This window comes from Panulirus ornatus, chromosome 12 (assembly GCF_036320965.1).
Source record: "Panulirus ornatus isolate Po-2019 chromosome 12, ASM3632096v1, whole genome shotgun sequence".
Lineage (NCBI taxonomy): Eukaryota > Metazoa > Arthropoda > Malacostraca > Decapoda > Palinuridae > Panulirus > Panulirus ornatus.
This window is the reverse complement of record NC_092235.1, coordinates 56,356,119-56,375,213: the sequence shown is the minus strand read 5'-3', so window position 1 is coordinate 56,375,213 and position 19,095 is coordinate 56,356,119. Positions and strand designations below refer to the sequence as shown.

Here is a 19,095-nt window from a genome sequence, read left to right as displayed (position 1 = left end):
AAAATAAAAGTTTGTTTCACAGACACATCCCAGGAGAATGGAACTGGACTCTTATTCGGACCTAAAATGTCGTATAAGTTACCCTCATCATATAAGATCAGAAAACCAAATAATTTTTTCTTTATTCTTAAGATTACTAGAGGTTCTGGGCCCCAATGGATCACCACTGGGAAGTTAGTTGCCTGCGGATCCCACAGGGAATGGAGTGGGGTAAGGACAGCTGATATGAACAGATACTACACAATGATCATAACCAAAAGGCTGAGAAGCAATAGGAAGAGGACCTAGAACCCCCAGACAAACACCAGAGTTCCATCTCGGTAAGACCCTCCTCCTTTCATGATCCATCTACTTTGAACATGGACATCTTTCCCTTACTTTTAAGGTAGGAAAAAAAGAGACCATCCTGTTCTAACCGGTACATCAAATGTAGGAAAAAAGAGACTATCCTGTTCTAACCAGTACAGCACAATACTCCTTCCTCCCCTTCTGGTTAGATCACTAATCTTCTTAAATTTGATGTTCATAACATGCTGGCATGAGCATCTAATTACATTAAAGAAGTTGAAGCTTACACATTGGACGACTGAATCTATGGAAATTGGAGTTTACTTTGCACTGAAGGAAATGATATAACCGAATCTAATTCTTCACACTTTAAAAAAGTTGGTACATTTAGGGGGAAATACATACACTCTTGTCTTCCAGGAATGAATAAAGTAATGGAACTGATGTTTATATGGTGGCCTTTCTACCTGGTTAAACTAAATTAAATGCTGTGAAATTTTGGCATATATGGAAGGAGGGGGGAGGAAGAGGGAGTTTTATAAGGCTGGTTCATCACATTCCTAAGCTTTGCATCATATCGTAGGCTCGGTGCTAAGATCTCCAGGCCTAATCAAAACTAGATGTTTGTTCATTGAACTCCATTCCAAAATATCCCAAGATGTTACGCAAACCCAAATACGTGTTTACATGGAAATATACGGGAAAGACAGATAACAGAAAACCCAATAGTCCATAACAAATTTATATATATATATATATATATATATATATATATATATATATATATATATATATATTATATTTTATATATATTGTTGGGAAATGACCGGTGTAGACCCCGTTGCTCACGAACGTGAGACGAAGGGTATTCGAGTACATAGTATTCGAAGTTATATATATATATATATATATATATATATATATATATATATATATATATATATATATACATATATATATATATATATTTTTATATTCATTTTTACTTTATCGCTGTCTCCCGCGTTAGCGAGATAGCGCAAGGAAACAGACGAAAGAATGGCCCAACCCACCCACATACACATGTATATACATACACGTCCACACGCAAATATACATACCTATACATCTCAACGTATACATATATGTACACACAGAGATGTATACACATGTATATAATTCATACTGGCTGCCTTTATTCATTTCCATAGCCACCCCGCCTCACATGAAATAACAACCCCCTCATGTGTGCGAGGTAGCGCTAGGAAAAGACAACAAAGGGCACATTCTTTCACACTGTCTCTAGCTGTCATGTATTAATGCACCGAAACCACAGCTCCCTTTCCACATCCAGGCCCCACATTTTCTTAGGGAACAAATAAAATATATAAGCTTACCTATAAAGTTTGCTGTCAATTTTATGCGTCCACTATTTGGTCGTACAAAATAACCGCTCGCTGGAAACGTACGCTAGCCTCATAACAACACGAGGCCCACACGTAGTCGGCCTAGCAGCTACGTGAAATTAATTTTTCCTATAATCTTAGGCACTACAGTTTTGTATTTGTTGAAAAAATAGAGAAAGAGGAAGTAGAGTTTCCTCAAACAACCTATTATTTTGAAAAACATTAATTCCCACTATATTTTGTAATAATGCAGAGTGACGACGTAAGTACTTTCCATGGTTTAGGTGTCAAAAAAACAAACAAACATGAAATATACAGTTTTCTAGACATACTGGTAATGGTGATTGTCTTTCATAATTTCTTACTGTTAATTCCAAGAGTTACCAGATTGTGTTCTGCAATGTAAATGTTAGAGACTAGGTATTATCTGATCCTTGTTGCCCTTTTTCATATTTCTTAGGGAGAAATACTTCCAAGACCTTAATGTCTTACTGATTGTTTGGAGCCTTTTGAAATGTTCATCTAAATGCTTAAGTTATTTCTGTGCTGCGCCGAAACTGGAACATTGCTTAATAATATTAGTTGCTGAGTGATTAAGATCATTAAATTTTAGAGATTATTATATATGGTGATAAGGAAAAGTTTTTTTTTTAACTAAGCAGCCAAAATGTTAGTTGAAATATATAATTACATTTTTTTTTTGGTTAAGATTGCGTGTGTTGTCTGTTTGATGACATCTTACGCCACTAGAGTACAGAATATTAAGATAAATATTCTGCTGGTGAGGTTATCTAGTAAATGAGGTTCTGTTAATTTTGCACAGGTGCAGCAGAGGATGGGATAGTACAATGAGACAGTTGTAGTGTCTTTCCCAAGTATTCCCATATACTTTTTTTTTTTTTTTTGCTTTGTCGCTGTCTCCCGCGTTTGCGAGGTAGCGCAAGGAAACAGATGAAAGAAATGGCCCAACTCACCCCCATACACATGTATATACATACGTCCACACACGCAAATATACATACCTACACAGCTTTCCATGGTTTACCCCAGACGCTTCACATGCTCTGATTTAATCCACTGACAGCACGTCAACCCCGGTATACCACATCGATCCAATTCACTCTATTCCTTGCCCTCCTTTCACCCTCCTGCATGTTCAGGCCCCGATCACACAAAATCTTTTCACTCCATCTTTCCACCTCCAATTTGGTCTCCCACTTCTCCTCGTTCCCTCCATCTCCGACACATATATCCTCTTGGTCAATCGTTCCTCACTCATTCTCTCCATGTGCCCAAACCATTTCAAAACACCCTCTTCTGCTCTCTCAACCACGCTCTTTTTATTTCCACACATCTCTCTTACCCTTACGTTACTCACTCGATCAAACCACCTCACACCATACATTGTCTTCAAACACCTCATTTCCAGCACATCCATCCTCCTGCGCACAATTCTATCCATAGCCCACGCCTCGCAACCATACAACATTGTTGGAACCACTATTCCTTCAAACATACCCATTTTTGCTTTCCGAGATAATGTTCTCGACTTCCAAACATCCTTCAAGGCTCCCAGGATTTTCGCCCCCTCCCCCACCCTATGATCCACTTCCGCTTCCATGGTTCCATCCGCTGCCAGATCCACTCCCAGATATCTAAAACACTTTACTTCCTCCAATTTTTCTCCATTCAAACTTACCTCCCAATTGACTTGACCCTCAACCCTACTGTACCTAATAACCTTGCTCTTATTCACATTTACTCTTAACTTTCTTCTTTCACACACTTTACCAAACTCAGTCACCAGCTTCTGCAGTTTCTCACATGAATCAGCCACCAGCGCTGTATCATCAGCGAACAACAACTGACTCACTTCCCAAGCTCTCTCATCCCCAACAGACTTCATACTTGCCCCTCTTTCCAAAACTCTTGCATTCACCTCCGTAACAACCCCATCCATAAACAAATTAAACAACCATGGAGACATCACACACCCCTGCCGCAAACCTACATTCACTGAGAACCAATCACTTTCCTCTCTTCCTACACGTACACATGCCTTACATTCTCGATAAAAACTTTTCACTGCTTCTAACAACTTGCCTCCCACACCATATATTCTTAATACCTTCCACAGAGCATCTCTATCAACTCTATCATATGCCTTCTCCAGATCCATAAATTCTCCCTAAAATTTAATGATACTCTCTCACCCCAACTCTCATTTGCCCTCTTTTTCACCTCTTGCACCTTTCTCTTGACCTCCTGTCTCTTTCTTTTATACATCTCCCACTCAATTGCATTTTTTCCCTGCAAAAATCGTCCAAATGCCTCTCTCTTCTCTTTCACTAATAATCTTACTTCTTCATCCCACCACTCACTACCCTTTCTAATCAACCCACCTCCCACTCTTCTCATGCCACAAGCATCTTTTGCGCAATCCATCACTGATTCCCTAAATACATCCCATCCCTCCCCCACTCCCCTTACTTCCATTGTTCTCACCTTTTTCCATTTTGTACTCAGTCTCTCCTGGTACTTCCTCACACAAGTCTCCTTCCCAAGCTCACTTACTCTCACCACCCTCTTCACCCCAACATTCACTCTTCTTTTCTGAAAACCCATACAAATCTTCACCTTAGCCTCCACAAGATAATGATCAGACATCCCTCCAGTTGCACCTCTCAGCACATTAACATCCAAAAGTCTCTCTTTCGCGCGCCTGTCAATTAACACGTAATCCAATAACGCTGTCTGGCCATCTCTCCTAATTACATACGTATACTTATGTATATCTCGCTTTTTTTTTTTTTTTTTTGTCGCTGTCTCCCGCGTTTGCGAGGTAGCACAAGGAAACAGACGAAAGAAATGGCCCAACCCACCCACATACACATGTATATACATACGTCCACACACGCAAATATACATACCTACACAGCTTTCCACGGTTTACCCCAGACGCTTCACATGCCTTGATTCAATCCACTGACAGCACGTCAACCCCGGTATACCACATCGCTCCAATTCACTCTATTCCTTACCCTCCTGCATGTTCAGGCCCCAATCACACAAAATCTTTTTCACTCCATCTTTCCACCTCCAATTTGGTCTCCCTCTTCTCCTCGTTCCCTCCACCTCCGACACATATATCCTCTTGGTCAATCTTTCCTCACTCATTCTCTCCATGTGACCAAACCATTTCGAAACACCCTCTTCTGCTCTCTCAACCACGCTCTTTTTATTTCCACACATCTCTCTTACCCTTACGTTACTTACTCGATCAAACCACCTCACACCACACATTGTCCTCAAACATCTCATTTCCAGCACATCCATCCTCCTGCGCACAACTCTATCCATAGTCCACGCCTTGCAACCATACAACATTGTTGGAACCACTATTCCTTCAAACATACCCATTTTTGCTTTCCGAGATAATGTTCTCGACTTCCACACATTCTTCAAGGCTCCCAGAATTTTCGCCCCCTCCCCCACCCTATGATCCACTTCCGCTTCCATGTTTCCATCCGCTGCCAGATCCACTCCCAGATATCTAAAACACTTCACTTCCTCCAGTTTTTCTCCATTCAAACTCACCTCCCAATTGACTTGACCCTCAACCCTACTGTACCTAATAACCTTGCTCTTATTCACATTTACTCTTAACTTTCTTCTTTCACACACTTTACCAAACTCAGTCACCAGCTTCTGCAGTTTCTCACATGAATCAGCCACCAGCGCTGTATCATCAGCGAACAACAACTGACTCACTTCCCAAGCTCTCTCATCCCCAACAGACTTCATACTTGCCCCTCTTTCCAAAACTCTTGCATTCGCCTCCGTAACAACCCCATCCATAAACAAATTAAACAACCATGGAGACATCACACACCCCTGCCGCAAACCTACATTCACTGAGAACCAATCACTTTCCTCTCTTCCTACACGTACACATGCCTTACATCCTCGATAAAAACTTTTCAGTGCTTCTAACAACTTGCCTCCCACACCATATATTCTTAATACCTTCCACAGAGCATCTCTATCAACTCTATCATATGCCTTCTCCAGATCCATAAATGCTACATACAAATCCATTTGCTTTTTAAACCAGGTATTCCCAATCACCAGTCCTTTTTCAGCACATAAATCTACAAGCTCTTCACCATTTCCATTTACAACACTGAACACCCCATGTATACCACTTATTCCCTCAACTGCCACATTACTCACCTTTGCATTCAAATCGCCCATCACTATAACCCGGTCTCGTGCATCAAAACCACTAACACACTCATTCAGCTGCTCCCAAAACACTTGCCTCTCATGATCTTTCTTCTCATGCCCAGGTGCATATGCACCAATAATCACCCATCTCTCTCCATCAACTTTCAGTTTTACCCATATTAATCGAGAATTTACTTTCTTACATTCTATCACATACTCCCACAACTCCTGTTTCAGGAGTACTGCTACTCCTTCCCTTGCTCTTGTCCTCTCACTAACCCCTGACTTTACTCCCAAGACATTCCCAAATCACTCTTCCCCTTTACCCTTGAGCTTCGTTTCACTAAGGGCCAAAACATCCAGGTTCCTTTCCTCAAACATACTACCTATCTCTCGTTTTTTCACATCTTGGTTACATCCACACACATTTAGACACCCCAGTCTGAGCCTTCGAGGAGGATGAGCACTCCCCGCGTGACTCCTGTTTCCCATTTTAGAAAGTTGAAAAATACAAGAGGGGAGGATTTCTGGCCCCCTGCTCCCGTCCCCTCTAGTCGCCTTCTACGACACGCGAGGAACACGTGGGAAGTATTCTTTCACCCCTATCCCCAGGGATAATAATATTAGTTGCAGTTTCATATACATTTACATTAATTAACCACACATTTCTCTGCTATGCTATTATCAAACTGAATATGGATCATTATTAAAGATAAGATAATTTGGTCATCCACTGGTATTTCTGTTATCACCACGAGTTATATGAAGCAACTAAAAAAAAATTCAGGTTATTCACAGTGTAACCTCATACACACAAGCACACTGTAGGCTTACAAGAATCTTGACTCAGTGTACACTGTTGATGAAGTGTTAATGATATGTGGATAATTTGTAATGGGTTTATTTTTCACCAGATTTGTAGTTGTATATTGTACTCAGAACCCTAGCTCATAGTTTTGCATGTAAAGTGGGCTGATATGTGTGTGAAGTTGTGTTAATAACAGAGTTTAATGCTTTATGCCTGAAAGGTGCAAACAGGTTTTTTTGGGGGCAAAGCAGTTTTTTTAACATGATGTTTCATTAATTTCTTTTTGTTTTCAGATAACCTGGAGCATCATAAACAAAACATTCTGCTCTTTTAAAATCCAGTAAGAATTATTGTCCATTACTTATCTTTTTTGGAAATATTTAGCATGACATTAGCATATTGTTTATCACATGTACTTGGTATAGTAACCCTTATGAAAGTGTCTGAAATTCAGTTGATGGTAATAACAAAAATTTGGAGGTATATTATTATCTTTTTCAGGACAAAAAGTCAAAGGTTTTGTCGAAATGATTATAACCTTACTGGATTGTGTAGCCGTAGTTCGTGTCCTCTAGCCAACACGCAGTATGCCACAATTAGAGAAGAAAATGGCATAATATACCTTTATATGCGTACAGCTGAAAGGTCAGTTAATTTTCTATATACATTTTTTAGTATTACCTTAAGTGTGTAGACATGCAAATTTCTTTGTTTTTTTAATTATTTTCTTTTAATTACCAGGAATATATGAGCTGAATGATGCTTTTATTATTCAGCTGTGTAGAAAAAGTTATATTGTCCATGAATCTGTAAGTTGAGAAATATAGATATTTATTTTCTATGAAAATCATGTATAGGTAATAGGTGTTGCATAAGCACCAATCAGTGGTACCACCACCTGGTTGTTGAAGGGAGGATAATGGGGATGCAGCAAGCTAGGACTGCAGTGGTTGTCATGTTTCCACTCCTTGGCCCAGGTTGTTGTCTTTATTTTTTTTGCCTCATATCCACATGAGTTAATGGGGCTCAGTCCATAAACACAGTCTTCCTATCCATCTTTAACATAACACTTTGCAGTGTTAATGTATAAAGGCAAGGGGAACAGAGGTGAGTGCTTGAATTGGAGAGGTAGGTGTGAGTATTTGGTGTGCCTAGAAGTTTTAGGGATGGTAGTTACTGATAGGGTGGTGGCATTCAGCATCAGGTTGGAGCATCATGGTAGAGGATTATACTTAAGGTGATAACACTGTGGGCAAAATATTATCTGATGGGGCTGTATCATTGTCAGTGGGGGAAAATAGTACATAGTTGTCGAGGACCCTCTCGCCCTTAAGGGGATCCAGGAAAAAATGATATGATGTAGTAAACAGGGTATGTGAAATGTTCTGGAGAGACCATGGAAAGGTCTGTGAGGCTTAGCTAAGGATTGGGGATGCTCCCTATTCACAACTAGGTTCCACAAATCTTTCCATTTACTCTGGACACTTCACGTGCCCTGGTTCTGTCAATTGATAGTACATCAAATCCTGTATACCACATCGTTCCAATTCACTCTTCAATGTACACCTCTCACTCTCCTTTATGTTCAGGCCTGGATGACTCAAAATCTTTTTCATTCCATCCTTCCATCTCCAGTTTAGTCTTTTGTGTCAGAAGTGGAGGGAACAAGGAGAAGGAGACCAAATTGGAGGTGTAAGGATGGAGTGAAAGGAATTTTGAGCCATCTGGGCCGGAACATACAGAAGGATGAAAGGTGTGCATGTATTAGAGTGAATTGGAACGATGCGGTATACTGGGGTCGACATGCCATCAATGGACTGGACCAGGGTACGTAAAGTGTTGGGGAAAACCATGGAAAGGTTTTACTTCCCCCGTATTCCCTGCTTGTCGTAGAAAGCAACAAAAAGGGAAGGGAGCAGGGGGATGGAAGTCCTCCCCTCCTGTTTTAATTTTTTCAAAAGAAGAAACAGAGAAGGAGGCAAAATGATGATATGCCCTCTATTCTTAACGCTCCCTTGCTAACACGGGAAATCGCAAGTATGTATGAAAATATATGGATGAAGGAAGCAAGTATGAATATATATACATGTGAATGTATGTAAGCATACGTTGATATGTATATGTACGTGTTGAAATGGTTTGGACACAGAGAATGAGTAAGGAAAGATTGACAAAGATGATACAAGTGTCAGAGGTGGAGGGAAGAAGTGTTTGACCAAATTGGAGGTGGAAGGCTGGAGTGAAAAAAAATTTTGTGCGATCAGGGCCTAACATACAGGAGGATGAAAGGTATGCAAGGAATAGTGAGTTGGAACGTTGTGATATACCGAGGTCGACATTCTGTCAATGGATTGAACTAGGGCATGTGTATATATATATGTGTGTATGAGAATGATTGGGCTTTTCTTTGTTCCCTGGTGCTACCTCATTAATGCTGGAAATGGCAATGAATTATAAAATATAAATGTAATTCACATGATTCTTATCATAAAGTATAGATTTCTTTTATCCCTGAGGAGAGTGGAGTAAGAAACCTGCCCATGCATTTCCTGGTCGTTATAAGAGGTGTCTTGAAGGGGTAGGAGTGTGGGGCTGGAAACCCTCCCTCCATTGTACTATAACTTTTTAAAAGCCGGAACAGAAGAAAGGGTCAAACAAGAATTTCTTTTTAAAGTCTCAGTCTTGGGTGTTTGAATTTCCTTGGATGTTACCAGGATTAGAAGAAGGGGGAAAAAGGTACTATATTTGATGAGAGGAACCTGGATATTTTGGGTCTGAAGTTAACTAATCTTAAGATGAAGGAAATAGATTTTTGTAGAAAATTTATATCATTACCTTGAGAGTAATGTCCTATGTTACTTCCTTCTTTATAGTTGTATGTTTTCCTTGCTAACACACTTTGTGCCACTTTATTTTTGGACTACTGGCATTCTGTCTACAAACACACAGTCTTTCCATGTCATACATAACACAACTACACAACTCAAACAGCTCATTCTTCATACCTCTACATACTCCTGTGGTGAGCACTGTGCGCTATCCCTGCATTTTTGGGAAAACAGTAGGAGTAATAGGAGTAGTTAGGAATGTTTAAGCAGAAAAATAGGTAGAATTATTAGGTAAACATACATTCTATCCTCATCATACATGAGAACACTTGACTTTCACAACTCATTCTTTGTAACTGTAGATTTTCCTGTGGTGATCCCTGTGCACTAGCCCTACCTTTTGGGAAAATGGTAGGAGCAATTGATAGGCAGCTGATAGGGACATTTATGTAGAAACATAGGTAGAAGTAGTAGGTAGGAACAATACGCAGGAGCATTAGATATTAGTAAGTGGGAACATTAGGTAGGAGCCTCTACAAACAGTGTGCTAAAGTTGCCCTCTGCCGATGGTCTAAGGATAAAGCACTAAAGGATATGAAGCATTAGTGGAGTTCATTAATTTTGGAGACTATTGCTGTGGCCACCTACTTGAGGGAGTTCTAGTTGGAGCAATCCTCAGAGATATAGATGGATAGATAAACAGAACTGGAAGTTCTTTTATCTTTCAAACCTGTCTGCCATTTCTTGGATTAGCAAGGCAGCATTGAGAGTAAATGAAGAATTTAGGGTGCGATACATGATAAACCTTGCTCTTGACCCCTTTTTTGCTTCTTACCATGGGCCAATTATCTTACAATCTTCTATTTGGATCTGTGAAATTTATTATGATGAATATATGTGACCTAAGTATGGATTTTTACTTGCCAGGGCATGCTTTCCAGCAAAACAGTGGGAAAAAGTAAAGCTATCACGGAACTTTGTAAAGGCATTACAGCAAATAGATGAGAATCTGGTATTTTGGAAGAAGTATTTTCGACAGAAATGTCGTCAACGTCTTCTCAAAATCACCCAGTACCTTACCCGTATGAGGAAACTAAAACTAAGGAGGCAGTAAGTTGAATGATTGTCATGTATTAGTTAATATTAACACTGATATATCAGCTTGTCATGGTTCTCTAAATTATTTGATATTAGTTATTGACTAAAATTTCAATTCACATCGAAGACATAGGTTAGTAGATCCCATTTTCACTACTGATTTTCATCCACAGGAAGAAGTTAGTCCCCATAAAACGTAAAGTTGACTTGCGTATCAAAAGACGAGAAGAGAAAGCTCTTGTTGCTGCTAAGATTGATAATGCTATTGAGAAACAGCTTCTTCAAAGACTTAAAGAAGGAACTGTAAGTTTGTGTTACTGATGTTTGTCTTCATCTTTATTTTTGATTTCCTACAGTCCTGCATTTTATGGGCAGAATAGTATGTAGGGAAAGGCAAAATATCTGTAGCCCAAATGCAGCCAGGAGGGACAGTTCATGGAACCTTTGGTTTTAAAGTACAGTGGACTATGGGCTCTGTAAATATTAAATATTTTGGTTTTAAAGTACAGTGGACTGTGGGCTCTGTAAGTATTAAATATGTTGCTTTTTCCCAGTTCTTATTGTATCTATATTGTTCATGCAATTGACCTGAATTTTTCATGAATTAACTAATTTTGGTTTGTTATAATTCCATTGATATAATAATTTTAAGATCCTGTTAGTATTCAGCCTCCCATGAAGGACTTTGCATATAAGAATTAGCCATTCATTGTACAAACTTTGAGAACTCCTGATTCAGAGTATGACCAGCATGATGTCCAGGAATAGGGGATGCACAAGAACCAAAATTTCAAGTTCTGGCTAGAACTGAAAGAAAATGTTCCAGACAGAATCACTGCCCAGAGCTGATTATTTGGCCACCATCTTCCTTCCATCATTAGTCACTATCTTTCTGCTTTTTCCATTTATATATTTTGGTTCCCTTTTGATATACTGCTAGCCAGGTTATAATTGTATTCACTCCTGGTACAGTCTTTGGAAGTATTTTTTTTATTATTATTATTTGCTTTGTCGCTGTCTCCCGCGTTAGTGAGGTAGCGCAAGGAAACAGTTGAAAGAATGACCCAACCCACTCACATATACATGTATATACATAATATGTATTGATATCACTTGATTTCTGAGTAACAATTATTACTTTATATTCTCAAATCCCTAATAATAGTGGCAGTCACAGAACATCGTTAAAGTCACGGTGTCAAGACATTAGAAGAATAATTTTTCAAACAGGATGTTTTTTGTCCTTACTGGCTTTTAGAGACTGGAATCCAAGAAAGATTGTACAGGACTTGGTTGCTGAAGATCCATCCAACAGTGTCTTTTTACCAATTTTTTGCTCTTGAGGTATTTAATACAATGATCTATTTCAAGCTTACCATGATAGTGTGGCTTACATATCATGGAACACAATATGCCAGTGTGATGAATCTTGCAGGGTTACTGTAAACTGTATTTGCCAAGGTTAATGCTGCCACTTACTAGCAGCAATCAGCTACTAATACTGCACATAATTTTTGAAACATTTTAAAATTATTCTGTCTTATTTAATTTTTTATGAGCAAAGTATAAGATCACTGCATAGTTTCTAGGAAATGGGGACCAGATGCATAATGCACAAGATTCAGAATTAAGATAAAAATGCTGGTTCTTGCTAGATCTGAAACCTAAAAATATGGTTCTGGCAGGAACAAAGTTTTGGTGCACCTTTAACAGAGCATATCTTGTTTTTGTTTGCTAGATTAGAAACTATCAGATATTGTACTGTATAACTCGGTGTAATTCATTTCCCCAAATTTGCCTCACCAGCTGGTGGAGAACAGCTTAAAAAAGAAGTTTGAAATGAAATTTTTCAGTTACAGGATTTTTGATTTATGTAGATTCTGCCAGGTATATAAATAAGAATTTTTTTTTCTAGATACCCTGCAGTCAAATTCAGAGCAGTGCCTTGTGTTCTGAACTAAATATTAAATACCATGGTGTCTCTTTAACAGTATGAGCGTATCTATAACTTTCCCAAAGAAGCTTTTGATGTTCGGGTTGATGCAGAGGCAGAAGACAGTGATTTTGAAGAGGTGGAGGCATTTGAAAAAGAGGAAGAAGTTGAGACTGATGAGGATATTGAGGGGCAGTTGGAAAAAGAAGTTGTGAAGGAAGAAAGAGAACAGGTGTGTAAGGACAGCTTTATTTATGTTTATTATGCATGCCATTTCAACCAGTTAAATCAGGGTGTTCTGTTAACTTCAAAGTTTGTTTATATGGTAGTCATTAGTATTTGAAAAGGAATGATTGTGACTAATGTACAGATGTAAATATCATTTGAGATATTCAGGTCACTGAGATAAATGAGAGGTATTCACTATGTTTATGTTAGGTTACTTGTTTAAGGAACAGGTGATACACTATTTCAGTGTGAAAATTGTTGATCTGTCAAGCTTTGCAGAGAGATATGAGCTTTAGAAGGGAACTGATACATGAATCAATGTGCTCTCAAGAAATTAGGTATTATATATTTATTTATCATACTTTGTTGCTGTCTCCCACATTAGCGATGTAGTGCAAGAAAACAGACGGAAGAATGGCCCAACAAATCCACATACACATGTATATAAATACACACACATATACATACCTATAGATTTCAATGTATACATCATATATATTTATTTATTCATTTTATTTATTTTGCTTTGTCGCTGTTCTCCTGCGTTAGCAAGGTAGCGCAAGGAAACAGACGAAAGAATGGCCCAACCCACCCATATACACATGTATATACATACACGTCCACACACGCAAATATACATACCTATACATCTCAACGTATACATATATATACACACACAGACATATACATATATACACATGTACATAATTCATACTGTCTGCCTTTATTCATTCCCATCGCCACCCCGACACACATGAAATAACAACGCCTTTGCCCCTCATGTGCGTGAGGTAGCGCTAGGAAAAGACAACAAAGGCCACATTCGTTCACAATCTCTAGCTGTCATGTAATAATGCACCGAAACCACAGCTCCATTTCCACATCCAGGCCCCACAGAACTTTCCATGGTTTACCCCAGATGCTTCACATGCCATGGTTCAATCCAGTGACAGCACATCGACCCCAGTATACCACATCGTTCCAATTCACTCTATTCCTTGCACGCCTTTCACCCTTCTGCATGTTTTGGCCCCGATCACTCTAAATCTTTTTCACTCCATCTTTCCACCTCCAATTTGGTCTCCCTCTTCTCCTCGTTCCCTCCACCTCTGACACACATATCCTCTTGGTCAATCTTTCCTTGCTCATTCTCTCCATGTGACCAAACCATTTCAAAACACCCTCTTCTGCTCTGTCAACCACACTCTTTTTATTACCACACATCTCTCTTACCCTATTATTACTTACTCAATCAAACCACCTCACACCACATATTGTTCCTCAAACATCTCATTTCCAGCACATCCACCCTCCTCTGCAGAACTCTATCCATAGCCCACGCCTCGCAACCATATAACATTGTTGGAACCACTATTCCTTCAAACATACCCATTTTTGCTTTCCGAGATAATGCTTTCGACTTCCACACATTCTTTAAGGCTCCCAGAATTTTCGCCCCCTCCCCCACCCTATGATTCACTTCCGCTTCCATAGTTTCATCCGCTGCCAAATCCACTCCTAGATTTCTAAAACAATTAATTTCCTCCAATTTTTCTCCATTCAAACTTACCTCCCAATCGACTTGTCCCTCAACCCTACTGTACCTAATAACCTTGCTCTTATTCACATTTACTCTCAGCTTTCTTCTGTCAAACCCTTTACCAAACTCAGTCACCAGCTTCTGCAGTTTCTCACATGAATCAGCCACCAGTGCTGTATCAACAGCGAACAACAGCTGACTCACTTCCCAAGCTCTCTCATCCACAACAGACTGCATACTTGCCCCTCTCCAACTCTTGCATTCACCTCCCTAACAACCCCATCCATAAACAAATTAAACAACCATGGAGACATCACACACCCCTGCCGCAAACCTACATTCACTGAGAACCAATCACTTTCCTCTCTTCCTACACGTACACATGCCTTATATCCTTGATAAAAACTTTTCACTGCTTCTAACAACTTGCCTCCCACCCCATATATTCTTAATACCTTCCACAGAGCATCTCTATCAACTCTATCATATGCCTTCTCCAGATCCATAAATGCTACATACAAATCCATTTGCTTTTCTAAGTATTTCTCACATACATTCTTCAAAGCAAACACCTGATTCACACATCCTCTACCACTTCTGAAACCACACTGCTCTTCCCCAATCTGATGCTCTGTACATGCCTTCACCCTCTCAATCAATACCCTCTCATATAATTTACCAGGAATACTCAACAAACTTATACCTCTGTAATTTGAGCACTCACTTTTATCCCCCTTGCCCTTGTACAATGGCACTATGCAGGCATTCCGCCAATCCTCAGGCACCTCACCATGAGTCATACATACATTAAAAAACCTCATCAACCAGTCAACAATACAGTCACCCCATTTTTTAATAAATTCCACTGCAATACCATCCAAACCTGCTGCCTTCCCGGATTTCATCTTCCGCAAAGATTTTACTACCTCTTCTCTGTTTACCAAATCATTCTCCCTAACCCTCTCACTTTGCACACCACCTCGACCGAAACACCCTAAACCTGCCACTCTGTCATCAAACACATTCAACAAACCTTCAAGATACTCTCTCCATCTCCTTCTCACATCACCACTACTTGTTATCACCTCCCCATTAGCCCCCTTCACTGATGTTCCCATTTGTTCCCTTGTCGTATGCACTTTATTTACCTCCTTTCAAAACATCTCTTTATTCTCCCTAAGAGTTAATGATACTCTCACCCCAACTCTCATTTGCCCTCTTTTTTGCCTCTTGCACCTTTCTCTTGACCTCAAGCCTCTTTCTTTTATACATTTCCCAGTCATTTGCATTATTTCCCTGCAAAAATTGTCCAAATGCCTCTCTCTTCTCTTTCACTAATAATCTTACTTATTCATCCCACCACTCACTACCCTTTCTAATCTGCCCACCTCCCATGCTTCTCATGCCACAAGCATCTTTTGCGCAAGCATCTGTCTGAATTTCTTTTCTTCAGAACAGTTGCTTCATTTATTCAAAGGATTGATACATCCTTGTATGGAGTGCTGTTCTGATATTTACATTTGTAGTAGTTCTAGCTCAGCATCCTTGACAGATTTGAATCAGAAGCAGTCTGACTTATAAACTCTCCCAAGCAAAATTCAAATCTTGACCTGCTTGCCCTATGCTACAATGTCTATTCACTTTTTCTTCTTCTATAGGTATTTAGTTTTTGCTCCTAAGTGCTGGCTGCTTGTGTGCTCCCAACACAAGCAAGAACATGCAATACTATCATGCTGCTGCATTATATGATTACTATGTGGTTGTTAGCAACTCGATGATAGGCTGTTTTGATAACTGTATCTTTCCCTACACCTTGAAAGTTTGGAATTTTCTACCCTCTCATGTTTATCCTAAAAACTGTGACCTGGTGCATTTTAAATGACAGGTTTTTCACATCCTCCAAATTTGTAAACATTTCCCTTGTCTTTTCTTTCTTCTTTTCCTTTTCATCTCTCTATCTATATCTCTGTTCCTTTCTGGAAGTTCGTCAAGGGGTTGGCCAAGTCAGTAGAGCCTCCATAAACAGCGAACTCCAGTGCTGATTCTTAGCCTTTAATGCCTCTCCCTTATCAGGCCACAGGCAGAGGGCAAGTCCAGTGCAGTGTTTGCAGAGGCTCCTACATAATGTTTCTACTGACTACTACTACGTAATGCTCCTGTCTAATGCTCCTACCTACGACTTCTATCTAATGTTTTTCCTAAAGCTCCTGCCTAAATGCTCCTACTTACTACTAATTCTTCTAGTTTGTCTGTTCGACTTAATGTGTCCAATTTACTTGCTACTAAGTGTAAAGACGAGGTCTAGTAGAGATGATGTATCAACCCCATTGGCTCTCATATGCTTGCGATGTGCTGATATAGATAATTGTACCCATTGTAGTAACTGCTATCTATGATTATGTCTCATCATTAGTAAAAATTTTCCTTATATGTTTGTGTTAATATCAGTATGATGTCTCACATGAGAGAACCATTATTATAAATTAATCACATTTTATGATACTGCAGATTGATGATGATGAGGATGAAGATGAGGAAAGTGATGAAGAGCGGGAATTCATTGCAGACTTTGATGAAAGTGACGAAGAAGGCATGGATTTGGAGGTAAAAACATTAATGAAAGATTTTTTATTTAGAATAAGTTCAGCATGTACAGTGTGTCTCTCGTTTCATATTCTATTGCTTGATATACATGCTTGAACTCTCTTTTCCTGGCATTCCAAGTCAAGTGATGGCTGACTTCTTTGCTTCTGACTACACAGACTGGATGACTTTGCTTCTGAATACACAGTTGTAGGATCCTTTTTGTGTTGAACACAAAATTAAGGTATTTTTGTGAGATTTAATGGGGGATAAGCTGAAGGTACAGTAGCTATTGTGTATTGCCCCACATCACTTTAGGCCATAGAAAAATGGCAAATCCAACTCTGTTCTTATTTGACTCCAGAATCCCCAAAATGAAAAGTTGCTGTTTTCTGGAGCAATTTAAGCACAGATTTTTTATTGCTTCCAAAATCCATTGGCAAATAAATGATCCTACCGTTGAGGCTGCTGTTCATTATAAACCATACAGGGATATAAATTTTTGAGTGGGCTTGATGAGTTTTATGGGAGACTGCTGATCGAGAGGGTGGCGGCATACACAGAGCATTATACTGAGGAGGAACAATGTGGCTTATGGAGTGGAAGGGGATGTGTGATCAGATGTTTGCTTTAAATAATGAGAAAACTTTGAGAAACAAGTATTTGTACATGGCATTCATTGATCTGGAGAAAATGTGTGAAAGGGTTGATAGAGATACTCTGTGGGAGGTGTTATAAATATATGGGATGGGAGGACAGCTGCTGGAAGCAGTGAAGAGCTTCTGTCAAGAGAGTAAGGCATGTATGTGAGTAGGGAGAGAGGAGGGTGAGTTGTTTCAGGTTAAGATGGATCTGTGGCAAGGGTGTAAACATCACCATGGCTGTTTAATTTGTTTATGGATGGGTGAATATAAAGGTCTTTGAGAGAGGAGCAGATCTGCAGTCTGTTGGGGGTGTGGTGGTCTGTGAGGGAAGTCAATTGCTTGCTGATGACACTTAGCTGGTGGCAGATTTGACTGAGAAACTACAACCGTTGGTGTCCGAGTTTCAAAGTGTGAGAAAGAGGAAAGTTGAGAGTACAAGTGAATACAAGCTAGGTTATTAGGAGAAGGTTAGTTGAAGTGTGAGCTTGAAAGGAGAGACTTTGTCATAGGCTTGGTTTGTTTTGAAACTGATTAATTTCAATGTATTTTTTAAATCTACCCCCACCTTTTCCTGTCTGTAAGTCACATTTAGTGTTTCGTTTCTTGTATGACGAGTAATTTTCTGTTTGTTCTTTTGCCTACTGCCACATATTTTTTGCTATATTAATGTAAAAAAAAAGACTTTGGTGAGTAAAGATGTTACCGTAATATTGCAGGATGCAGCACGTACTTTACGTATGAGCTCTGGAGAAGATGATGATTCTGCTGACAGTGAAAACAGTGAGGCAGAAAATGATTTTCCAGATGACATGGAGGAGGAAGATAGTGATGAAGAATCACTGAAATATTCACCTGCTAAGAGCAAAAAGAATGAGAATGTAAAGCAGGGTAAGGCAATCTCAAGAGTAATGAAACAACATGGAAAAGCACGTTTGGAGTTAGAATATGAAGAATCAGACACAACTCCAAAATTAAGACTTACTTCTTGATTTGACACTTTTGGAATAATAAATATGTAAAAAAAATATAAACTTTTATTGAATGTAAATTCATGCCCCTTGGGATAGGTAAGAAAGAATTCTCTTTTACTAATATATCATATTACCAATACATCATAAGTACTAATAGGCATGAACAGGGGACTGGATACCCTCTCTTGTCACTTTTTAAAAGGATGAGCAGAGGAAGGAGCCAAGTGAGGGCTGGAGAAAGATTGTCTGGATATGCATCATTGTAACTAGAATGGAGGGAAATGTACAGCCTGCCAAAGATGTTTGCGGACCCAACAGGTGTGGGGTATGGGTATTGGTCTGGTAATGTTGGAAAATATCACAGTCAAATTTACAATAAACTGCATTGTCGCCCATCTTACACATAGCCTCTACACTACTCTAGGCTCAAAAACACTCCTAATGTAATGTACGAGAGAAAAGAAATTTGGAGTTGTTTTTTCTTGTCAGTTTGTTACGTATGTGTAAGGTGACTAGTGAAGTACAGTAGACTACTTAAAGTATCCGGTTTCTTCGTTATATA

The 19,095-nt window shown here is 39.3% G+C and overlaps 2 protein-coding genes across 2 annotated transcripts in view; one reads left to right on the top strand and one right to left on the bottom strand.

Moving 5' to 3' along the window:
* The window catches only part of LOC139752072 (hydroxyacyl-coenzyme A dehydrogenase, mitochondrial-like), a 98,308-nt gene that overhangs the window by 67,785 nt on the left and 11,428 nt on the right, over positions 1–19,095 (bottom strand). The gene's annotated exons all lie outside the window — the stretch shown is intronic.
* Positions 1,731–18,593, top strand: Rbm13 (RNA-binding motif protein 13). The gene is made up of 8 exons (XM_071667911.1): positions 1,731–1,935; positions 7,002–7,048; positions 7,210–7,353; positions 10,464–10,646; positions 10,808–10,937; positions 12,626–12,799; positions 16,844–16,939; positions 18,279–18,593. The coding sequence occupies exons 1-8, from the start codon at positions 1,921–1,923 to the stop codon at positions 18,549–18,551; spliced, it is 1,062 nt and encodes a 353-aa protein (XP_071524012.1). The 5' UTR covers positions 1,731–1,920; the 3' UTR covers positions 18,552–18,593.